Raw genomic sequence first — 24,418 nt, 5'->3', positions numbered from 1 at the left:
TGGGTGGGGCTGCTGAGCAGGACCCAGCGTGCAGGGCACAAGTCAGGGCCCTTGACAAGCCTGAGGAGGGGGAGGAGGGCTGGCAGAAGTAGAGGGGGTCCCAGAGCAAGACTTCTCTGTCCCAGGGGGGCCGACACTCAGGCCGAGGCACAGTGAATCCCCACCTGCTTTCTCCTGTTCCTCGTTAACACAAGTGGGGACATGCTTGCATCTCAGTGAGAAACTGACCCGTGTAAAGGGGAGCCAGGAGCTGTGTGCACCCATGCGCCTGAGTGTGTACACACGTGTGCAGGCACATGTGCATGCTGCTGTGCGTTGCATGTACACACATGTGCTCGTATCTGGTGCTTGTTGCGTGTACGTGTATGTGCGTGTAAAGTGCCAGAAATCCCTTCCCCTGGTGGCTCGACTCTGCTCACCCGGAAGTGGGGGCCACATACAGTCTTTCCTTAGGGGTCCTGGACCCCCTCCCCAGGTCCTGCTGCTCTGACAGGCCCTGCCCTCAGAGGAAGGCCTGCAGGAGCCTGTGGCTGATGGCTGGACTGGGAGGGGCTGTGACATAATTTCCACAAGTCCCCTCAAGGGAGGGGGGAGAGGTAGTGAAAGGTCAGGTAGCTGTGGGCAGAGCCAGGGAACCGGTGGGGACCGAAGCCCTGGGGAGAGAGGTCTGGCCCTGCAGGGAGAGCAGCAGGCAGCAGTGTGGGCAACAGGCTGAGGCCAAGCAGGCAGAGCTGTTTCCAAGACAGCCCCAGGGGAGGGGAGGCCAGAAGGAAAAAGAGGGTGCCTTTGTTTCCTCTTGGGCCCCTCTGTCAAGCTCTGGTGCACACCTGCCACCCCTCCCACCCGCTGCCATCACCAAAGCCAGGCTCACCCCTCCCCACTGAAACCACCTTTAAGGAGAAAGAAATCTAAGAGTCATGCTCCCCAGGGATCCCAGAACCAGAGACACTGGTTGCCAGGTTCATGCCCAGCTAAGCAAGAGCGCCCAGAAATGGGCCGAGGTTGGTGCTGGGGGGTCTGCCCGAGACTTCTTCTGCATTCTGATTTCGGGAGACGAAGGCCACTGGGGCGGGGGCTGCACTGTCATGAGGGAGGCTGTCCAGGGTCCCCTTCCTCCCCACCACTGCTGCAGTGACCACACCCTCACCCTATCATGCTTCTGAAAATGGAAAAGGGTGAGCCGGAGGCCAGCAGAGGGTCAGCTACTACACTGAGACTTGGCCCTGACATGCTTCCCTCCAGCCCTGCTGTCCACTCAAGGGAGAGCCTCCCAGCTCTGGGTTCCTAACATGGAGGCCGCACACCCACCCCACCGATTGCAAGTGGAGGTCACCCTCCCCCTCCTGACGGTGCCACACACAGGCTCTGCCACTCCAGCTCTACCCCCCCCTTAAAGCCACCTCTCCTATGCATGGTCTACTCTTTGCCCCCTTGATCACTGACCAGGCCCTGGGATGCCCCAGCAGGGCCCAGGCAGAACGGTGCAAGCAGCTGTTCTAGTTTGTCCTAGCGTCTAGGGATGAGTAAAAAGGGCATAGGGAGAGATGGGGGGGCCGGGGGAGGGAGGAGTGGGGGATAGAGGAGGGGTAGAGACAGCCCCTTGCAGGTGCAGCAGGAGGTAAAGGGCTCAGCCATGACCCAGTTCTGGGGGACAGTGTTCCAGGCAGAGGGGCCAGCAAGGAACCGGTCCCCACCGGAGAGCACACAGGTGTGTGGCAGGGGGGTATGAGGGTTTGGGCCCTGCGTCCTGACACAGGCCACTGGAGAGTTTGAAGCATGGTCGTATTTTAACGTCACTGCAGCGGTAAGAAGAAGCTGTTTGGAGACAGCCCAGCCGGGGCCCTGGTAGAGGAGCCGGCCTGACCTGGGCGCAGATGGGCGCTGAGAGGCTGTGGGACTGGGCAGGCGCTGGGTCTCGCTGCCCACCCCCACCCCTGCCTGGCCCCCCGAGGGAGGAACACAGAGAGGGGCGGGGCTTGTGCCCCGATGAGCTCGGACCAGAGGGTCCAGGCCTCTGTGCGCCGGTGCCGGCCTGATTCGGACCCACTCCACAAGTATAAGTCCATCCGTCTGCGGTGCACGGGCGGCTCAAGCGCTGGGGGTCCTGCAGGGGGCAAGCGAGGCACCGCCCGAGGGGCCTGCAGCTCAGTGAGCGGACACTGGCGGCACCACGTCTGGCCTGGCCGTTGGGTGGTGACGAGGCCTCAGACAAGGGAGCGAGGGGGCTGCTGTCTCCACAGGGTGGTCCTGGGGAGGTGGAGGGAGCATCCTGAGCACAGCTTGAGTCCTCGGCAGACAGAGGCAGAGAGCAAACGTGGGGGCGGGCAGGGAGAAGGAGCAGGCAGGTGATGCAAGGAGATGGGATGGGAAGTTCAGGAAACAGCAGTGACTTCATCAGTTTCATTTCCAGGATTGCCCAGCTGGCAGTGCGCCCCAGTATGCAAGGAAAGCGCTCTGGAGAATCCCTCTGGTCTGAGTAGCTGAAATGAAGCCTCTGAGGGTCAGGGGTGGGGCGATCCCTCCCTTGTCCCCTTCCTCCCCACCAAAGCTCCTGAGTAATAATGTGCAGGTGGTATAGTTATGGCAGTGCCCCTCCAGGCAGGCTGCCCTCCAACCAGAGGCGTGTGCGCAGCTACTCGGCCCTGCGCAGCAGGGTGGGGAAACTGAGAGGCCCCAGGGAGCTGTGAAGTAGCAGGGCAGGCTTGCAGAGGAAGGAGATCAGGTGAGTGGTCCAGTGTAGTTCCCGGCTGTCTGATGAGTGCACCTGTGGGGTCTGACTGCAGACACACACCACCACAGGTCCTACGCCAACCACTGTCTGCACAGACACAGCACGGACCAACTAGTAACACTGCACACAGCTAATGGATGCAAGAAGACAGGGGCAGAAGGCAGGTAGTCTAACACCTGCCAGAGCAATACACTCAGGGTTCTCCCTGTGATTTAAATAAGACCCAGACTCTCGTGGTACTGTTCAAAATATCTAGGACACCTTTGCACATGGTTGTCCAGTTTTCCCAACACCATTTATTGCAGAGAAAATCCTGCCCCCATGGTATATTCTTGGTCCTTCATCATAAACGAGTTGGCCATGATGTGTGGGTTTATCTCTGGGTTCTCTATTCTGTTCCATTGGTCTATGTGTCTGTTTTTATGCCAATAATAGTGTTTTTGATTACTTATGGCTCTATAGTATAGTTTGAAATCAGGGAGCATGATGCCTCCAGCTTTGTTCTTTTTTCTCAGGATTGCTTTGCTATCCATGGTCTTTTGTGAATCTATATAAATTTTAGAACTATTTTTTCTATTTTGAGAAAAATGCCTTTGGAACTTTGATAGAGGCTTCATTGAATCTGTAGATTGCCTTTTTAAAAAATGTTTATTGGGGCACCTTGGGTGGCTCAGTTAGTTACGCATCCAGCTTTGGCTCAGGTCATGAACTCGCAGTTTATGGGTTTGAGCCCTGTGTTGGATTCTGTGCTGACAGCTCAGAGCCTGGAGCCTCCTCCAGATTCTGTGTCTCCCTCTCTCTCTGCCCCTCCTCTGCTTATGCTCTCTCTCTCTCTCTCTCTCTCTCTCTCTCTGTGTGTGTGTGTGTGTCTCTCAAAAATAAGAGCACCCTCGAGCAAATGGGGGAGAGGCAGGGAGAGAGAATCCCAAGCAGGCTCAACACAGGGCTTGATCTCATGACCGAGAGATCATGACTTGACTGTTATCAAGAGTCAGATGCTTAACCAACTGAACCACCCAGGAGCTCCTGTAGATTGCTTTAGATGATGTGGATATTTTAACAATATTAATTCTTCCAGCCCATGAGCATGGAATATCCTTCCATTTGTGTGTCTTCAATTTCTTTCATCAGTATCTTTTAGTGTACAGATCTCTCACTTCCTCGGTTAGATTTACTCCTAGGTCGTTTATTATTTTTTGATGCAATTACACATGGGATTGTTAATTTCTCTGATAGTTGATTGTTAGTGCATAGAAATACAACTGATCTCTGTGTATTGATTTTGCTTCCTGCAACTTTACTGAATCCATTTATTAGTTCTAACAGTTTGGAGGGTTTTTTTTGTTGTCCCTTTAATGTTTTCCATATATAAGATCATATCATCTCCAAATAGAGGAAGTTTTACTTCTTCTTTTACCAATTGGATGCCTTTCATTTCTTTTTCTTGCCTGATTGCTGTGGCTATGACCTCTAGTACTACTTTGAACAAAAGTGGTGAGAGTGGGTATTCTTGTCTTATTCCTGATCTTAACAGGAAAAGCTTTTCTCTGTTAGGAGTAATTAGCTGTGAGCTTATCATATATGGCCTTCACTGTACTGAGATATGTTCCCTCTATATGCATTTTGTTGAGGGTTTTTTAAATCCTAAATCAATGTTAAGTTTTGTCAAATCCTTTTCCTTCATTTATTGAGATGATCATAATTTTTGTCCTTCATTGAATTCATGTGGTGGATCACACTGGATGATTTGTGGGTGCTGAGTTATCCTTGCATCCCTGGGTTAACTCCCACTTGACTCTGGTGTATGACCCTTTTAATGCATTGTTAAATTCAGTTTGCTAATATTTTGTTGAGGATTTTCGCATCCATGTCATCAAGGATAGTTAAGTGTAATTTTTCTTTCCTTAGAGTGTCTTTGTCTGGTTTTAGCATCAGGGTAAAGCTGACCTTATAAAATAAGTTTGAAATTGTTCCTTCCTGTTGTAGTTTTTGGGATAGTTGGAGAAGAATTGGTGTTAATTTTTCTTTAACTGTTTGGTAGAAGCACCAGGACGGTCTGGTCCTGAAATCCTTGTTAGGAGGTTTTTGATTACCAATCTGTTTATTAGTAATTGGTCTGTCCAGATTTTCTGTTTCTTCATGACTCAGTCTTGGTAGGTTGTATGTTTCTAAGAATTTACTCATTTCTTCTAGCTGACCCAGTTTGCTGGTGTTAGTCATCCTTTGTGATCCTTTGTATTTGCAGGGTATTAGTTGTAACGTCATTTCTTTCATTTATAATTTTGAGTCCTTTTTTTTTTATTAGTATAAGTAGCTGATTTGTCTATTTTATCTTTTTTTTTTTTAATCTCTTAGTTTTGTTGATCTTTTCTATTATCTCTTTATTTTTTTTTTTAATTTTTTTTTCAACGTTTTTATTTATTTTTGGGACAGAGAGAGACAGAGCATGAACGGGGGAGGGGCAGAGAGAGAGGGAGACACAGAATCGGAAACAGGCTCCAGGCTCCGAGCCATCAGCCCAGAGCCTGACGCGGGGCTCGAACTCACGGACCGCGAGATCGTGACCTGGCTGAAGTCGGACGCTTAACCGACTGCGCCATCCAGGCGCCCCTCTATTATCTCTTTAGACTCTATTTCTACTCTGATCTTTTTATTCCTGTCCTTCTACTAATTTGGGGCTTTTTTTCTAGTTCCTTGAGGTGTAAAGATAGGTCGTTTATTTGAGCTTTTTCTTAATGTAGGCATTTACTGCTATAAGCTTCCCTCTTAAAACTGCTTTTACAGGGGCGCCTGGGTGGCTCAGTTGGTTAAGCATCCGACTTCGGCTCAGGTCATGATCTCATGGTCCAGGAGTTCGAGCCCTGTGTTGGGCTCTGTGCTGACAACTCAGAGCCTGGAGCCTGTTTCAGATTCTGTGTCTCCCTCTCTCTCTGACCCTTCTCCGTTCATGCTCTGTCTCTCCCTGTCTCAAAAATAAATAAATGTTTAAAAAAATTTTTTTAACTGCTTTTACTGCATCTGATAGGTTTTGGTATGTTACATTTCCATTTTATTTGTTTCAAGATATATTTTGTCTTTTTCTTTTTTGACCACTGGTTGTTTAGAAGTGTGTTGTTTAATCTCTACATGTTGTGAACTTTCCAAGTTTCTTCTTGTAATTGATTTCTAGTTTCATATCATTATGATCAGAAAAGATGTTTGATAGGACTTCAATCTTCTTGAATTTATTAAGGCCTGTTTTGTGGATATTCTCTATCCTGGAGAATGCCCCATGTGTATTCTGCTGCTGGATGAACTATTGTGTAGATGTCTGTCAGGTCCATCTGGTCTAATGCATAGTTAAGTCTTCTTATTTTCTGTCCATTACTGAAAACGGGGTCTTGAAGTTTGCTGTTACTGTATTCCTGTCTATTTCTCTCATCAGGTCTGTTACTGTTTGCTTTATATATTTAGGTGCTCCTATGTTGCGTACAACAGTAATTTTAAATTTTTATTTTATCCTCTTGTTGGATTGACCCCTTTATCATTATATTATGACCTTCTTTGTCTCTTCTTACTGTCTTTGGTCTAAAGTCTATTTTGTCTAATATACCCCTGTTTTCGTTTGGTTTTCGTTTGCATGAAATATCTTTTTCCATCTCTTCACTTTCAGTCTGCTTCCTTAAAACTTAAAGGCAGCTTATAGTTGGTCTTTTTTATAATACATTCAGCTGCTCTATATCTTTTCATTGGAGAATTTAGTCCATTTACATTTAATTACTTATATTGGGGTGCCTGGGTGGCTCAGTCAGTTGGGCGTCCAGCTTTGGCACAGGTCATGATCTCACAGTCTGTGCGTTCAAACCCTGCATCGGGCTCTGTGCTGACAGCTGGGAGCCTGGAGCCTGCTTCAGATTCTGTCTCCCTCTCTCTCTGCCCCTCCTCCATTCACACTCTGTCTCTCTCAAAAATAAACGTTAAAAATTTTTGTTAAATAATTACTTTCAGTCTTACTATTGCTATTTTCTTCATTGTTTCTGGTTGGCGTGTAATTCCTTCATTCCTTTCTTCCTCTTTCGCTCTGTGATTTGATAATTTGCTGCAGTGATATGCTTAATCTTTTGTGTATCTACTAGAGTTTGACTTTGTGGTTACCATGAGGGTTACATAGTTTTAACAGTGTATTTTAGGTTGATAATACCTTAGCTTTGAACACATACTAAAGTTCTATATTTTTACTCCCCCCCCCATTTTGGTTTTGATATCACAATTTACATCTCCTTACATGTTATATCCATTAACAAATTACTATAAATACCTTTGTCTTTTAACCTTTATTATAAGTGAATTATAGATTGGTAAGTGATTTACTCATTGCCATTACAATATCAGAGTATTCTGAACTTAACTAGGTGTTAACCTTTACCAGTGATAATTATACTTGCATATGTTTTCCTGTTACTAATTAACATCTTCTGTTTCAGCTTGAAGTCCCTTTAATATTTCTTGTAAGGTTGATCTAATGGTGATGAACTCCTTCAAGCTTTTCTGGAAAATTCTTGATCTCTCCTTCAATTCTGAAGGATGACTTTGCCAGGTATGGTATTCTTGACCAGAAGGGCTTTTTTTGGGTTTTTTTGTTTTGTTTCTTTCAGCACTTTGAAAATACCATGACATTCCCTTATGGCCTGAAAAGTTTCTGCTGAGAAATCTGATGGTCTTAGGGGAGGTGGGGGTTCCCTTCTATGTAACCAGTTATTTTTCTCTTACTGCTTTTAATATTCTCTCATTGTGTTTAAATTGTGACAGCTTAATTAAAATGTGTCTTGGTGTGGGTTTCCTTGAATTCATCTTATTGGGAACTCTATGGGCTTCCTGGATCGGGATAGTTCTTTCCCAGGTTAGTGAAGTTTTCAGCCATTTCTCCAATAAGCCTTCTTTCTCTCTCCTCCTTCTGGGACCCCATAATGTACATTTTGGCCTACTTGAGTAGTGTCCCATAAGCCCCTTAAGCTATCTTCTTTTTCGTTTCTTTCTTTTAGCTCCTCTAATTGGATGAATCCCATTGTACTGTCTTCAAGTAAGTTTTTGTTTTTTTCTTGAGTGAGAGAGAGAGTGCACAAGCTGGGGAGGGGACAGAGGGAGAGAGAGAATCCTAAGCAGTCTCCACACTCAGTGCAGAACCCGACATGGGATTCAATCACACAACCCTGAGCTGAAATCAAGAGTCAGATGCTCAACTGACTGAACCACCCAGGCACGCCCAAGTCAGCTTTAATTTTTTTTTTAATTTAAATTCTAGATAGTTAACATACAATGCAATATTGGTTTCAGGAGTAGAATCCAGTGATTCATCTGAGTCAGCTTTATATAGTCTGTTGCCGAACCCCTCTGTTGAATCTCAGTTCCGTTACTGTATTCTTCAGCTCTGTGGTTTGTTGGGTATTTTCTTATAATTTTCATGTCTTTGTTGAAATTCTCATTTGTTCATGCATTATTCTCCTGAGCTCAGTGGGCATCTTTATGACCATTATTTTGAACTTTTTATCAGCTAAGTCACTAATCTCCATATCATGAAGGTCTATTTCTGGAGTTTTATCTTGTTCTTTGGTTCGGAACATATTCCTCTGTTCTTTTTCCTTGACTCTGTGTTGATTTCTGTGTATTAGACAAAACAGCCACCTCTCCAAGGTTTGATGGGGGGGTCTATGAAGGGGATGGACCTTATCCTTCAGCCCAGCCCAAGCTCTCGATTCTCTCAAACTTTCGTGATTGCCCAAGCACCTTCTTTGTTCATAGTTGTTCCAGTGGTTGAAAGTGTGCCAAGGCCTGTCAGTGTCCCAGAGGGGAGGCTCAGCCATAGATGTGTGCTAAATTAGAAGCCTGACCCCCAGGCTGCAGCTTTCATAGACAAACAGGCCTCTTTTGTGGAAGGCCTGGGAGATAGGATTTCGGTCTGCGTACTCTGTGCTGAACCCTGGATGGATAGCTGGTTAAGAATGGTTTCTTTGAACAGGTCTGTGGGGCCCTGCAAATGCAAACCCCACCGGCCACCAGAACCAGGTGATCAAGGGGTATGTCCTCTGGATGCACCAGATATGTGCATGAGCTCCTTCCAGGGAGACACTGGTGACCCATCTTGATGTGGATATTCTCATTTTGTCCAGTAGGTAGGAATTGTTCAGCTAGTTTCTGGATTTCTTTTTAGAGGAAATTGCTTCTGTGTTGCAGATTTGGTGTATCCAGAGAAGAAAGTGAGTTCAGGAGCCTTCTATATCACTATTTTAGACCTGAACTTGGGGTCTGATCAGCGTGGGGCTGGGAAATGCCAAGGATATATCATAGTCAAGGGCTAGAAGTTGTAAGGTGCTACCATCACGTGTATCTGGAAGCAAACCTCGGTTCTGACTTCAGGGAAGGATATCTTAGCAATGATTTTTTGGATGTCAAATCAAAATGTAACAAAAGCAAAAATAAGTAAGTGGGACATCACACTGAAATTCTTCTGCACAGCAAAGGAAGCAGCCAACAAAATGGAAAGGCAACCAACCTATGAAATGGGAGGAAATATTTGCAAATCCTGTATCTGACAAGGGGTTAATATAGAAGTTATATAAAGAACTCATATATTCAATGGCAAAAGCCAAACAATTTGATTAAAAAATGGACAGAGGCACCTGGGTGGCTCAGTCGTTAAGTGTCCGACTTCGGCTCAGGTCATGATCTCACATTCCAGGAGTTCGAGCCCCGCGTTGGGCTCTGTGCTGACAGCTCAGAGCCTGAAGCCTGCTTCGGATTCTGTGTCTCCCTCTCTCTCTGCCCCTCCCCCCCACACACTCTGTCTCTCTCAGAAAATGAATAAACGTTAAAAAAAATTTTAATAAAAAATGGACAGAAGAACCAAATAGACATTTTCCCAGAGAAGACACACAAATGGCCAACAGACACATGGAAAGATGCTCTAACTCACCAATCATCAGGGAAATTCAAATCAAAACAACGAGGTATCATCTCACACTTGTTAAAATGGCTATTATCGAAAAGACAAAAGATAAGGGTTCCCTGCTGGCTCAGTCAGTAGAGCATGCAACTTTTTTTTTTTTTAACGTTTTATTTATTATTTAAGAGACAGAGCATGAGCATGGGAGGGGCCGAGAGGGGAGACACAGAACCCAAAGCAGGCTCCAGGCTCTGAACTGTTAGCACAGAGCCCAACACGGGGCTCAAAACCACAAACCACAAGATCATGACCTGAACCAAAGTTGGACACTTAACTGACTGAGCCACCCAGGCGCCCCAAGTGTGCAACTCTTGATCTCAGGGTTGTGAGTTCAAGCCCCACACTGGGCACGGAGCTTACTTAAAATGAAAATTAGGGGTGCCTAGGTGGTTCAGTTAAGTGTCCGACCTTTTTTTTTTTTTTTGAGAGAGAGACAGAGTGGGAGAGGAGCAGAGAGAGGGAGAATTTTTGAGACAGACAGAGTGGGAGAGGAGCAGAGAGAGGGAGGGAGAAAATCCCAAGCAGGCTCGGCACTTTCCGCACAGAGCCCAATGCAGGTCTTGAACTCACAAACCACAAGATCATGACCTGAGCCAAAACTGAGTTGGATGCTTAACCAACTGAGCCACCCAGGAGCCCCTGTCTGACTCTTGATTTTGGCTCAGGTCATGATCCCTGGGTTGTGAGTTTGAGCCCTGGGTCAGGCTCTGTGCTGACAGCACAGAGGAAGGGAAGGCAGGGAAGCCTGTCCTGCTGCCCACAGGAGGAGGGTCCTTGTCCTGGCACCAGCCCAGCCCGTGAGAAACCACCACCCCGAACTCCGAATCTCCATCGGACTTTCATACATGACAGCCCTTCCCAAAGGGAAGGCTGTTCCTCCTGTTCCCATCTTTTGGTTTTATCAGGTTACTTGTCCTAGATTACTGTCCCTCAGTCATTCCCAAGTAAACAAACCTGTTTTGCTGGCACAATAACTGGCTGTTTTATTTCTAGGGCTCGCATGGTGGAGGGGAATGGGTGTACACAGGGACACCAAAAAGAATCAATTTGTCTGCATGTTATTTAAAAAAATAATTTTTTTTTTTAATTTTTTTTTTCAATGTTTATTTATTTTTGGGACAGAGAGAGACAGAGCATGAACGGGGGAGGGGCAGAGAGAGAGGGAGACACAGAATCGGAAACAGGCTCCAGGCTCCGAGCCATCAGCCCAGAGCCTGACGCGGGGCTCGAACTCACGGACCGCGAGATCGTGACCTGGCTGAAGTCGGACGCTCAGCCGACTGTGCCACCCAGGCGCCCCTAAAAAAATAATTCTTAACGCAGCGAGTGGTCAGGAAAGTCCTCAACAGACAGAGACCTGAGTCAGGAGAGGCCTTCTAGTGGACGGTCCTGTGGCAAAGGCACTGAGGCCGGAGCAGGCCTGGGGATTTGAGGAGCAGAGAACACTGCATGGCCAAGGCCCCTCCAGGAAAGGCTGAGACCTGGCCTGGCCTCGTGGGTGTCTGGGGCAGTTCACATGGGCACCGGGGCAGGAAGGCACCTGGCTCAAAGCAGTGGGAGAACAGATGAGGCCAGTGGTCGGGGGTGGCCAGGGCTCTGGGGGCCACTGTGAGGCTTTGGAATCGCTGAGCACGAGTGTGTGCCTGGAGCAACGAGGGGTGCGACAGGACCTGCTGACAAAGGCCTTCTGAGAACAGACCTTAGAAGAGCAGAGGCAGAGACAGGAAGCCTGGCTGGAAGGTGGTAGACGGGCCCTGGAAATTCTCCCCCTGCCCCCAGCTCCTACCTCTGGGCCCTGTCCTCCCCAGTGGCTGGCCACACAGCAGGTGGACAACCCCCCCACCCCCACCGCACAAAGCACTTGCCATCCGCCACCTCAAGTTCCACAACCAGCCCACAGAGAAGGTGCCTTCAGGTCCTCACTGACCCAGGGTCACACAGCCCTGCCCCCAACCAACACCCAGCAGGATGGGCCTCTGCACAGAATCAGCACCACACCCCCTGGGCAGCCAGCAGCACAAAAAAACAGAGCTTGGTTTGTTACGTGTGCTCATTTCATTATATCCGGGCCTGGGTGTGGGGTGAGGACCTGGGGCCACAGTGCATCTTTGCCCTGGAGACTTCCAGCGGCCGAGGGCATCCACAGGGCCTGCCTCTCCAGAGAGCAGACTGGGCCAGCGGCTGGGTCAGGCATTTCTCTGCTCTGGGGGAAGGTACTCCAGGCCCAGGTGTCTGAAGATGTCTTCCTCCGAAGCCGCATGGAAATGTTTCTTCTGCAACAGGAGCCGGAGCCTTAGTGCCAGTGGGGGGGGGGGGGGGGGGGGGCAGGGGTGGGGCCAGGCCGTTCCCTCCCAGCAACACACCTGCTGGGGGTCAAACAGCCCATGGCTGTTCAGCCACAACCCTCTCTCCTTCCGGCTGAAGCGGCGCAGCTCCCGCTGGAAATGCTGCAGAAAGCGAGGCTGTATGGGGGCCTCTGACGGGAGGCCCCGCCCAGCCCCAGTAGCAAGCCCCCTACCTTCGAGCCGGTCCAGCCCAGCAGGGCGTAGGGGAACTGGCTGACAGGGACCACCACCAGGTCTACCCGCATGGCCCTCCGGGCGCCCCCCACAGCAGCCCCTGGGGGTGAAGGCAGGCAGAAGATACAGAAGGTTCTCTCAAAGCCGTCCATGGCATGGTTCTGCCGGGGCGGGCAGGCGGCATCTGCACAGTGGCCGTGGTGGTGCTGGTGGTACAGGACAAGGCCCTGGGGGAGGAGCAGGTGTGGCGGGGTCCGCGGTGCCGGGCGGGGTGGGGGGGAGGGCCCGGGTCCCGGCAGAGCCCCCAAGGTAGGCAGCTCCTCACCTGACTCTGCAGGCTGTGCATCACTCTGGACAGCAGCCCTGCCTCCCGGCCCTCCTGGGGGTGGGTGAGGAGGAAATCCACGTCGTGGCCCTGCAACTTGCCCCTGAGGGGGCCCGCTCTGAGTTCGGGCCAACAAAGGATACGTGGGCCTCCCGTTGTCCCCGGTCCCACTAGTGCGGGAAGGCCCACCTCTGTGGCCCCCCCTCAGGCGCCTTCACTGGGGTGGGAGGGGCAGGCCAGACCCCCTTACCTCCGAAAGCCCCCGGCCAGCGTGACGGTGGCCCCGGGAAGGATGTGCCCCACGGCTGCCTCCACCACCCGCTGCAGGGCCTCCACTTGGGGTCGCTGGAGTGGCACACTCAGGTCCTGGTAGTGCCGGAGTCCTGTGGGCAGTGCGGCTCTCCTGACCTTCTCAGCCCCACTGTCTTGCTCTCCACTGTCCCCTCCTCTCTTTTAAATAGTAAACTTTTATTCAGAGGAAACTGCAGATTCACATGTAGTTGGAAGAAATGGCAGAAGCCCCTGAGCCCCCTGCCCAGTTCTCCCCAATGGGAGCGTCTTGCAGAACTTTCTCCATCCCATCAGGAGGCTGATGTAAGTGCACTCACGACGCAGTCTACCTCTTTGAATGCCTTGGTTTTCCCATCCATAAAATGGCCTGGAAAGTGATAAACACTTGAAGAAGGTGGCTCTGCCACTCAGGAACCCCTCACTGTAGCCCTATCTCCCCGCCCCCACCATGGGAGTGTCACTGGACTTTCCACACAATAAGAAATCTAAGCAGGGAGTAACAGCATGTGGCCGCACAGGCTAAGTGCTGCTGGCGGCTCCATCTCTCCAGCACCATGGGGAGAGGGGACTGGGTGCAGTCAATGATGATATCACTTAATGTTCCACTGGACACGTGACTCCATGGGTCTCACCTCCTGTGGACCGTCCAGGCAACCCTCCCATGACCCCCAGCCCGAGGGAAGATGTTCAAAGAAGTGGTGGGTGCTGGGCTGCGGAACAACTCAAATGGGGCCCCCACCCCGGGCCACATGGAGAGGACAGAGACACTGATTAACACCTACTCCCCACTGGCCTCACAAAGAGGAGCTCACAGAGCCCCATGATTTGTGGAGAATGTCACCAAGGCTCAGAGAAGTTAAGTCTCAGGGCCATGGTCACCTACCTAGTAAGCTGCAGAGACAGGACTCAAACCCAAGCCTGACAAACTCTTAAGTTCATGTTCATTCCACCACATGGTGCCACCTCCCATGCAAGCCCTGTACTGAGCCTCTCCTGCCACACAAGTCCCCATACCATCACCTAGTGGGCCAGGGCACCAGCCCCATGCTAGCAAGGTGTGCACAGGGCACAGACACAGCCTCCCTTTCCTGGAATCAGAAGTAAGGGGTCTGCAATCCCCATCAAAATAACACCAGCATTCTTCACACAGCTAGAACAAACATTCCTAAAATTTGTATGTAACCAGAAAGACCCTGAATAGCCAAAGTAATTTTGAAAAAGAAAACCAAAGCTGGAGGCATCACAATCTCGGACTCGGAGCTGTATTACAAAGCTGTAGTCATTAAGACAGTATGGTACTGCCACAAAAACAGACACTCAGATCAATGGAACAGAATAGAGAACCCAGAAATGGACACACTCTATGGTCAACTCATCTTCAATGAAGCAGGAAAGAATACCCAATGGAAAAACAGTCTCTTTAGCAAAAGGTGTTGGGAAGACTGGACAGCAACATGCAGAAGAATGAAGCTGGACCACTTTCTTACACCATACACAAAAATAAACTCAAAATGGGTGAATAAATGTGAGAAAGGAAACCATTAAATTCCTACAGGAGAAAACAGGCAGCAACCTCTTTAACCTTGGCTGCAGCAACTTCTTATTCAACACGTCTCCGGAGGCAAGGGAAACAAAAGCAAAAATGAACTATTGGGACCTCATCAAGATAAAAACCTTCTGCACAGCGAAGGAAACAGTCAGCAAAACTAAAAGGCAATCAATTGAATATGAGAAGATATTTGCAAATGACATACCAGATAAAGGGTTAGGATCCAAAAATCTATAAAGAACTTATCAAATTCAACACCCAAAAAACAAATAATCCAGTGAAGAAATGGGCAAAAGACATGAATAGACACTTTTCCAAAGAAGACATCCAGATGGCCAACAGACACATGAAAAGATGCTCAACATCACTCATCATCAAGGAAATACAAACCAAAACCACAATGAGATACCACCTCACACCTGTCAGAATGGCTAACATTAACAACTCAGGCAACAAAAGATGCAGAGAAAGAGGATTTCTTTTGCATTGTTGGTGGGAATGCAAACTGGTGCAGCCACTCTGGAAAACAGTTTGGAGGTTCCCCAAATAATTAAAAATAAACTACTCTACAACCCAGCAAGTACACTACTAGGAATTTATTCAAAAGATACAAAAATGCTGTTTCGAAGGGACACACGCACCCCAGTGTTTATAGCAGCACTTTTAACAATAGCCAAAGTATGGAAAGAGCCCAAATGTCCAATGATGGATGAATGGATAAAGAAGATGTGATTTATATATATGATGGAGTATTACTCAGCTATCAAAAAGAATGAGATCTTACCATTTACAACAACATGGATGGAACTAGAGTGTATTTTGCTAAATGAAATAAGTCAGAAAAAGACAAATATCACAATTTCACTCATAGGTTGAATTGAGAAACACAACAGATGAACATAGGAGAAGGGAAGGGAAAGTAAGATAAAAACAGAGAAGGAGACAAATAGTAAGAGACTTTTAAACAGAGAAAAAACTGAGAGTTGCTGGAGGGGAGGTGGTAGATGGGCTAGAAGGGGATGGTCATTAAGGAGAGGGCGCCTATAGGGAAGAGCACTGGGTGTTACAAGTAAGTGATTAATCACTACATTCTATTCCTGAAATCATTATTACACTATATATTAACCAACTTGGATTTAAATTTAAAAAAAAAAAAAAAAGGAGAAGCAGTAAGAAGTGGTAAGGGGCCTGGTCCAGATCTGAGTTCCACTAGGAGGCCTCAATGTCACAGCAGCTACTGTGACCATCACTGTTCACTGCAAAAGGGCTACAGTGGATCCGGATTCCACTGGGTGGAGACCAGGGAGGCCACCAGAGAGGCCTGCCTGCCACCAGGGCCCTTTGCACTGATCCCATTACCTGCCATCCAGGCAGCCATCCGCACATGCCCTGTGTCCATGCTGAGGGTGCCATGGTGTGGGAGCCCAGGGTCCTGTCCTTTCTCACAGGGCTCACCTGCTTTCTGCTGCTGGGTCAGCCTCTGGGGCTGCTCTTGGAGGCTGTCAAGGGTCCGCAGCCCTTCTCGGTACCACCGGTCAGCAGTCTTTACCCCAACCCCGAAGATCCCGGTGAAAAGCTGTTTGGGGCATGAGCGCAGCATGGTCAGGAGCAGAGCCCTTTCAGAAGATGCAGACAGCAGCAGCGGTCTGTGAAGGGGGTGCTGTCCCAGGCCAGCACCGCCACAGCATCTCACTAGGGCCTCACTGAGCCCCACCCCGTGGCCTGGCAGGTGCCGTCCCTACTCACAGTTCTCAAGTGTGAGCAAGCTGCCCGAGGCCACACAGTGACAGTACAGACAGGATCCAATCCCCGAGCCCGGCTATGCAGCCCAGCCTCACGGTGCACAGCACAAAGAGACCCCGTGTGTACCTCCCCCAGAGGGCCTCGGTCTCCCTAGAACCCGCAGCTCCAGCCTGTGATTCCAGCATCCCACACAGACAGCTCACAGCTCTCATCCACTGGCCGCTCCCACCTAAGAGCAATCGGAGCCTCATGCCCCTCGTTCTGCTCCTCAGCAAACACCAAAACAACAGGCAGTTAACAACCAGAGGGTCGTTGTAGCAGGAGCTGGAGGAAATGCAAGCCTGGGGCTGGAAGATAGACACGGGAGCCCACCTCCTGCCGGGGACTGCCTGCCACACGGGGCTCCCACACAGGGCGGCCCGGACCCCAGCCCCAGCCCATCACCTCTTTCCTCCCCAACCACAGCTTGTCGGTCAGAGGTGGACACCTGCCCTGTGCCAGCCAATCCCCTCCCTGGGGATTTCTGGAACTGAAACAGAAGGTCCGGCCTGGGCAGTGGTGGAGGCTGTAACCCATGGAAAGGGAACCTTCTGCGGCCAGGTCTCAACCAGCAGAGCAGCCAGCGTGCAGAATAGGGGAAGTACCCAGCAGCAAGTGGATCCTTGGGCCCTGCTTCATGCAGGACGGCTGCAGCCCTGCCCTTCTTGGACTATGCTGCCCACTCTTCCCTTGATCCCCTGAACCAAGAGCACCAGCTGGGTCCTGCCAGAAAAAAATGCTCAGAACAACCTAACCTATTGCTTTATGACTACAAACTTCTAATCGTTAACCCATCTCTCTGCTGACCTGGGTGACCTCTGGGTGCCCAGGGAGAGGTGAGGACCCTGCCTTCCATCAGTGCTCGTCCACTAACTCCCATGTGGCCCATACACTCCCGTCCTCTGCCTACCTGGGGCCTTTCGTGTGTCACATGTGGCTCTCGTCCCTTTCTGAAGCCCCCACTGCCCCTCACAACATTCTGGGCCACCTCCCAGAGCATCGTGACCCACTCCCCCAACAGGTTGCTGATGCGACAGGTGTCAGCAGGTCAGATGGGAACAGTGGAAGATGCACTGCAGACACGAGGAGACCGTGCAAGGGTGAGTGGCCCTGCAACACCCAGGAGGTGGTTACATTTTGTCCAGTTTGCTCTGTTTAAGATGCCAGAGCATACAACATGCTTGAGAACACCCCACAGATGGTCCAATCAGAGCAGATGGTGCTGAGTGATCTAGAAAATTCCCTGTGCTAAAAACAAGCTTCTCCAGGCCCCACTTTGTTTGGCTGCCTCGTGCATATCAGGTGTCAACTTAGCTGCCACTTCCTCAGTGAGACCTTCTCTGACCCCTGGGTGCCCCTGCTGACCTCCCGTCCATGGCTGGAGCTGTGCTGTCACCTGAGGGAGGGCCACAGGCTCCATGTGCCCACCAGGGTCTGCCCCACACGTACCTTCATGGTCTGGTACCTCTCTGAGCATCGGATTCTCTCCACCTCCTCACATACTCCCTGTGCCAGCACTTCCTGGGGAACAAAGCAGAACAGTCAGCCTGACTGGAGATAAGAGCTGGGGCCCAGGCAGCAGGCGGAACCCCAACACTACACAGGGCAGTTTCATCCAGTCAGGATGCAGGGGGACTTGGAGGAGAGACTGTGCCCAGGGAGCCACCAAATCTCCTGGCCTCAAAGCCCCTCGGCCCAGAGACAGGCCAGCTCTCAAATGAGTTACAAGTCCCAGGACAGGGAAACCATCGCTTTTCTCTCTTTTTTAAAGTTTATTTACTTATTTTGAGAGACAGTGTGAGCAGAGGAGGGTCAGAGAGAGAGGGTCCCAAACAGGCTCTGCACTGTCCATAGGGCTCAAACCCACAAACCATGAGGTCATGACCTGAGCTGAAACCAAGAGTCAGACGCTCAACCGACTTAGCCACCCAGGTGCCCCAAACACTGCTTTTCAAAACACAGGCGGTGCATTCAATGAGACTTCCTTTAAAAGTTTAACTGAAATCAAAAGTCTTTTTGTCACAATATATTCTCAGTGATAAGTGTACAAAAAGACATTTTAACATTTTGGGTCCTTACTTTGTTGTTGTTTTAAATTTTTTTTTAATGTGTATTTTTGAGAGAGAGAGGGAGAAAACGTGTTAGCAGGGGAGGGGCAGAGAGAGAAGGAGACACAGAATCTGAAGCAGGCTCCAGGCTCTGGGCTGTCAGCACAGAGTTCGTTGAGTCCACGAACCATGAGATCATGACCTGAGCCAAAGTCAGACACTTAACCAACTGAGCCCCCCAGGTGCCCCAAATACTTTGTGTTTTAAGAAGTGGTGCTTATAGTCATGGGTTCTCTTTTACCGTCCTGGACAGCTGGGCCGATGCCAACAGTGCCAGCTACCAGTCCTGTCTGGTCCCTCTCAGCCACATCGTGTGGCCCCAATTTACAGATGAGGAATCTGAGCAGAGGGTGACCTGCCTCAGCCTGGAAATCTCCACGGCTGGACTCAACCACTAACCACCTCCACTCCCTCCTCTCCTCAACCACCCTGCTAAGGGTGGTGAACACCTACCTGGATGACCCTGCAGGAATGTTCTCCAAAGTGGGGCAGCCCCTGCAGCTGGCTCATGGCTGTGACCCGGCTCGGAAGGGCCTTGAGCACCGAGGCCGCTCTGTAGAAGGAGAGGAAGCGGCCTTCACTGCCCTCAAAGCCAGCCGCCTCCGCCAGCATCTCCAGAGGCTCCTGCGAGGAGGGGGCCTGGGTGAGGGGAAGGGTACCCCACCCCACCCTCCCTTCCACCACCCGTCCCCAGGCTGGGGCAGGGCAGAGTGGCAGTGCTCACAGGAACAGGCCTGGGCCCATCCCAGGGAGGCTGGGAGCCCGGGGCTCACCGTGAGGCTGCTGTTGTGGTGTGTGAGGGGTGTGGGGCGCTGGCAGGCATACTGTGGCATCCATACTGAGCCTGGCAGCCCTTTCCCGGGCACGGCCACCTACAGATGGGCAATACAGAGGCCACTTGGAGGCTGCGGGGCTTGCGGGGCCGGCTCCCAGGACAGAAGGCGTAGAGCAGCCCTGCCCTGCAGAGCAGGGTGAGGAGGGCTCCTCAGGCCAGAGTAGCAGCTCCGGCGGAGGACGGAGGACATTTCCTGTCATTGCACATGCAGCCTGTGCTCCACTTCCCCAGCCCTCTCTGTCACGTGGCTCAGAGTGCTGGTCACTCCATCTCATAGACAGGTACGTGGGGCTCAAACATGGAGAGCCTGGCTCTGAGTCCATCCCCTCACCCCAGCTCTGCTCACCAGGAAGCACCAAGGCAGACAGAGGCCACAGACCCACAGCACCTGAGGACAGCATCCTGCTGTCTCGCGAGGAGGTACCATCTCACCACTTGAGCAAGAAAGGCCTGAATGTGCTAAAAACAGGTGGATCCCAAGAGCTTATGCCAGGTGACAGCAGAAGCCAGGATGGCCTGGCCTCCCAGGGTCCCCGGTGGCCTGCGCTGAGCCCTCCTGCCCATTTCGTCTAACGGCAGCCGGTGATGACACTTCACCTGACCCGCCGGGCGAGGCCTGCCCCTGCAGCCCTCCCCCCAGCTCACCTCCAGGCAGTGCCGGGGCTCCACAGGCACGGGCTCCCCAGCTGCCATGCTTTCCGTGAACCAGCTTATGTCCAGCAGCACTGGGCTGGTGCGGCCCTGTGGAGAGCCTGCCACTGCCCTGTGCTCCTTCCAGGTGCTGGCCTCCTCTGCTGAGGTCTGTTCCATCACCACATGTGTCACCTCAGAGCTGGGCAGAGAGAGGGGAGGGGGTGATGCCCAGAGGTCCTTCCTGCTTCGCTCCACACCTCCTGGCCTTTGCCCCTCTCCCCTCTGCCTGGTGCGCACCCACTCATTTCTCAAATGTCACGTCCTCAGAGAACCTCTTCTGGCACTTGAACCCCTCTGGCGCTCCAGGACCCCACAGAGCCGTGCCTGTCTGCTCCACCTGTGACTGTAAGCCCAGTCCAGGGTCGTGTCCACTTGTCTGTCTGTCTGTCTCCTCTGACCCCTGAGAAAGTTCTTCTCTAGTGGGCAGGACCAGTGGGTCTCCATCTAAGTGCTTGGGACCCAGACTGCTGGGGTTTGAACCCCAGCTCTGCCACATACATGCTGCATGCCCCTGAGCACATCCCTTCTCCGTGCCCTGATTTCCTCCACTTTAAAGAAGATAACAACATATCCACTGGGTAGGGTTGTTACAAAGATTAGACAAGCTAATAAGCAAAAGGTCTTAGCATCCAGTACATTAAACACGCCTCCAGAGTGGGTCTAACCACTGAAAATGTTTAATTCACTTAAAAAAAAAAAAGCTGCAGGAGGACTGGATCTTTCCACTTCAAACCTATGGGAACCGCAGTTCTTTAATCTCAGGCTGTCATTATCGCTGCTCTTGGACCTCCCTCAAGTCACTTTCTCAGCCCCGAGGAGTGACGTCACTTTGGCTAAGGGGGCAAGATGAACTCACCTAGGGCAGAAGGCTGTTAGCCACTGAAACCCTTAACCCCACGCACCCCTATGGCTCTTTACAAGGCCTCTCTCTGGCAGACGTTCTCTTCTTGTCCTACAGAACACTCCTGGCCCCAACTACAGCACCCTTTCATAGGAGAGGATATTGAGAGAAAAGCCACGTGAGCATGAAGTTCCAGGGTGAACTTGGAATCCAAAAACCTCAGGTGCCCCTCCGCCCTGGGGGGTCAGCTGCAGGTGAGTCGTTTTAGATCTCAATATCCTCAGCTGTAAAGAAACACCTTTTGTGAAAGTGACTGGTCACGTGCAAAGTTCTGAGCACTAGCAATTTGTGCTTAGGCCCTCACACCACGCAGCAGTGTCCTCTGGGCGCGACAGTATGGCAATACCCACAGAGGCGACACTCTGTCCGCTGTAAGCGCCACACCCTCCCCGCGCTCCTCCTGCGACGCCCCCCACTAAGGCGCCCCGGGCAGGTGCCATCCCCCAGGCATCCCAAAGCAGGAGCCTCCAGAAGCTGGGCCCCCGAGGAATACCCGGGCCAGCGCCCCCGAAGGCGCCCCGGGCAGGAGCCCCCTGCCCCGCAAGGCGTCCCGGGCAGGAGCCCTCGGCAGGTGCTGCTCTGGGCCACAAGCTCGTCCACGACCGCGCACCTGTAGGCATCCAGGACCCGGAAGCCCTTGGAGAGGGCCAGGCGCGTGAGGAAGGCCCGGCGGCTGCGACCCATGCGCGGCTCGGCCAGGTAGATGGCAATGCCGGGGAAGCGCGCCGTGGAGGGGGCAGGACCGCCAGTGGACCCGACCCACGCTCGCCGCCGCTTCGGAAGCATCCTGGCTCTGGCCGCGGGCGGGCGCCGGAAAGAAGGCACGCGAAAGTCGGAAGGAAGGCGGCGGAGGCTGGCTGGAAGGGGAAGCGGCACCTGGCGGTCTCGTGCGAGCCGGTCCAGCCGCAGGCAACTTAGGCCCCTAGAAGCGCTGTGTAGGCCCCCAGGCTCCCAACGAGTTCCGCGCGCGCGACGCCCCTTCTCCATGCCATTAGCACCAGAGGCCACGCCTTTTACTTAAATAACTCAAGGAGCGCCTAGAGCCGCCCGGGGACGAACCGGAAGAGCGCCGGCGTTGGGGCGGGGCCGAGAAGCGCGGAGGCGGCGGGGCTAGGGGCGAGGCCGGGGAGAGGGAAGGTCAGGGCTGGGTGGGGCGGGGCTGGAGAGCTGGGAGGCGGGGCGTGGGGCGGGTCCAGTGGTGTGGGGGCGGGGCTATAAAGGGCAGAAACTGGCTTGGGGCGGAGCCATGGAATGTGGAAGCGTAGCTTGGGGCGGGACCCGCGGGGTCGACGGGGGTGGGCGGAGCCGGCGACCGCAGTGGGCAGGGCCAGGCGGGGTTCCTCCTGTACCTGGCGACGCGGAGCCGGGTGGAAGGTGAGGGTGAAGGGCTTCAAACCCGGGAAGGTTTTCCAGTCCAGCGGCGTTGGTACCACTGACCGGCCATTCGGAAAAATAGAAGTTGGCTCCCTCCGTCCTTAACACCGAAATGCAATCCAGATGGATCAAACATCCAAACCTAAAAAAGAAACCAGAAAAACGTCTTGAAAAGTCCACGAATGTTTTCATAGTCTGTCACGATAAACCTGGAGACACGGAAGAAAAAGAGTGATAAGCTTGACCACATTCACATTTTAAATGTGTTAAAAATTATAATCAAAAGGCAAACCCCGGGGAAAATATTTGCGATGTATTTTGAAATTGTCTAATTCCTGTAATTGTGAAACTATCCACAGATAAATAAGAAAAAGACAGTGATCTAATGGAAAAATCGGCAGGAACACCGGGAGGAATGCCACAGAAGAAACACTACTCAGTAAACTCCCACCGGATTGCCTGACCTGGGCACTTGTCAGATGTGAGGGGACTGGCACTTTGTAGAAAGGACTTCTTGGAAGCCAATTTGGCAACCATATCCAACAAAATGAAAACAAAAATCACACCCAGCAATGCCTTTTCCAACATAGGGATTCTTTTGATTGTCTAGATCAGGCTGGGACAGCTGACATCCTGACAGTAGGGAGCTGCTCCTCTCTTATTTTCAGGTGCCACATGTTGGAATCTTTTTGTTGAAGCAGGTTTAGCCTATGCTCAGACTAACAGGTGGGACAGACCAGGTGTAACCTGTTCCTGCCCCTCTCCTTGATCTCCTCTCCCTGGGGCCTCCTGTCAAGGGCACTAGGCACAGGGCTGAGAGAGGCCTTTTCTGCCTCCACCTGCCCTCCTGGGCCACGGGACGCTCACTCCTCAGCCAGGAGGCCTGGGCTTTGGTCCCTTTCTCATTTCCCTGTGCCCATTTCTCTGGCCAGCAGGGAAGGAGGAGCTCCCAGGGCCTGTGTAAGGGGTCAGAGCCTCGTTCCCCACATGTGGGTCCTGCCTCTCCTCAGGGAGCAGCCATCTCTCCCCTAGAACGATTTCCTTTCCTCTTGTGTCCTGTGTCTCTAACTTCTAATGACCCATCACACCTGAATGCTTAAAACACGGGGCAACTTGCAAAACGGAGGAACATGGGCCTTCCCACACCCAGGGAGGATCAGGGAGGGGAACCCTCTGTGCCCACTGAGTGGAGGTTGGGCACCAGTGGGCGAGGCCACAACACTGCTGGGTGGGGTGCTCCTCTCCGCAACACTGTGGACCATCAGGTCGCCATCTGACCCGCTGGGAAATGGAAGCTTCAGCCCTCTACTTCCAATAAACGTGCCTTGGGGTTGCCAGACCCCTAAGTCCCTAGCCTCAGGGACTTTCCCCATGCCGAGACCACCCCTCAAAAAGTCAGGCTGCACAGATGACCTCTTGCCTGGGCCCTTGCAGCTGCCCTGGGGACCGATGCTCTCACCCGCTCTATACCGCGGCTGTCTCATGCTGTGATGTGGATTAGTTTTGCCCAGATATGTGAGCTTGCATTTTTCTAAGATGAATCTCATCTAGCTATTTCCGGTTTCCACCTCCAGCTCAGAGAGGTCCCTGGGAGGATCTTCCAAACCTCCCTGTGGACCTTTTCAAAAGTTCACTTTGGTGCTATTTGCACCTGTCCTTGGCCTCTGGGGCCAGGACTCTGCCCTGGCTCAGGGGGCCACCACTCCTTCGGGTTCCTGTGTTTTGGGCGCTGCCTGCCAGCAGCATTCCAGAGAGCATGTGGTCAGGCTGCTGACACTCCAGCCACTAGTGCTAGCCAGGGGCCTTCCTTTGCTCCCTCCATATCACCGTGGGCTTGGGGTACCTGGTGTGGCAGTCAGCTCAGGCTGACACAACGGAACACCACACTGGAGGCTTGAATAACAGCAACTTACTCCTCACAGTCTGGAGACCTGAAGTCCAAGTCAAAGTGCAGGCAGGTAGACTCCGTCCTGAGGCATCCTCTCTTGGCTCATGTGGCCTCTTTGTGTGCTATGGAGAGACAGTAAGAGAGAGATCTCTGCCTCGCCCCTTGCCACTAATCCCATCAAAACAGGACCCTACCCTCATGACCCCATTTGACATTATTACCTCCTAAAAGCCCTGTTATCTCCAGATACTGGAGATACTACATTGACGGTTTGGATTGCCACATAGAAATTTGAGGGAGGCAAGGGAGACAATTCAGTTCATAGCACCCTGTGTTTTTCCATCCTGGCACTGCCATAATAAACCACAACAAACTGAGTGGCTTCAAACACCAGAAATTTCTTCTCTCCCAGCTCCAGAGGCCAGAGTTCTAAGGTCGACAGC

General features: G+C 51.7%; 1 protein-coding gene and 1 long non-coding RNA gene across 9 annotated transcripts; one reads left to right on the top strand and one right to left on the bottom strand.

The window, feature by feature from the left end:
• Window positions 1-5,348: 5,348 nt before the first annotated feature.
• LOC147583397 (uncharacterized) lies at window positions 5,349-10,767 on the top strand. 2 transcript variants are annotated; one of them, XR_015248181.1, is made up of 3 exons: window positions 5,349-7,610; window positions 7,753-7,790; window positions 8,942-10,767. It is a non-coding gene; the product is annotated as an uncharacterized LOC147583397 (long non-coding RNA). The 2 variants fall into 2 exon arrangements; XR_015248180.1 differs by having other exon boundaries at window positions 7,753-10,767.
• Window positions 10,768-11,746: 979 nt separating this feature from the next.
• POLM (DNA polymerase mu) lies at window positions 11,747-21,785 on the bottom strand. Of its 7 annotated transcripts, none has more exons than XM_086697198.1 (11): window positions 21,324-21,785; window positions 19,765-19,951; window positions 19,058-19,156; window positions 18,738-18,908; window positions 17,626-17,697; window positions 15,754-15,970; window positions 12,805-12,937; window positions 12,555-12,672; window positions 12,229-12,456; window positions 12,074-12,157; window positions 11,747-11,983 (listed from the first exon to the last, which is right to left on the bottom strand). In XM_086697198.1, the coding sequence occupies exons 1-11, from the start codon at window positions 21,698-21,700 to the stop codon at window positions 11,897-11,899; spliced, it is 1,773 nt and encodes a 590-aa protein (XP_086553324.1). In that variant the 5' UTR covers window positions 21,701-21,785; the 3' UTR covers window positions 11,747-11,896. The 7 variants fall into 7 exon arrangements, with proteins under 7 accessions (XP_086553324.1, XP_086553328.1, XP_086553325.1 ...); XM_086697202.1 differs by having other exon boundaries at window positions 12,229-12,435; XM_086697199.1 differs by having other exon boundaries at window positions 12,555-12,657.
• Between the last annotated feature and the right edge of the window lie 2,633 nt (window positions 21,786-24,418).

This window comes from Puma concolor, chromosome A2, assembly GCF_028749965.1.
Source record: "Puma concolor isolate L17-30 chromosome A2, mPumCon1.1.hap2, whole genome shotgun sequence".
Lineage (NCBI taxonomy): Eukaryota > Metazoa > Chordata > Mammalia > Carnivora > Felidae > Puma > Puma concolor.
The sequence above is the reverse complement of the archived record's forward strand: the minus strand, read 5'-3'. Positions and strand labels throughout refer to the sequence as shown.

Excerpts from the sequence above, each read along its gene's own strand:
- POLM (XM_086697198.1), bottom strand. The coding sequence starts at position 21,700 with ATGGAGAAGGGGCGTCGCGCGCGCGGAACTCGTTGGGAGCCTGGGGGC. Across the intron at positions 19,952-21,323 it reads CGGGTCCTGGATGCCTACAG|CTCTGAGGTGACACATGTGG; the intron begins GTGCGCGGTCGT and ends CTCTCTGCCCAG. Across the intron at positions 12,938-15,753 it reads GATGGCTGCCTGGATGGCAG|GACTCCGGCACTACCAGGAC; the intron begins GTAATGGGATCA and ends CACTGCCCACAG.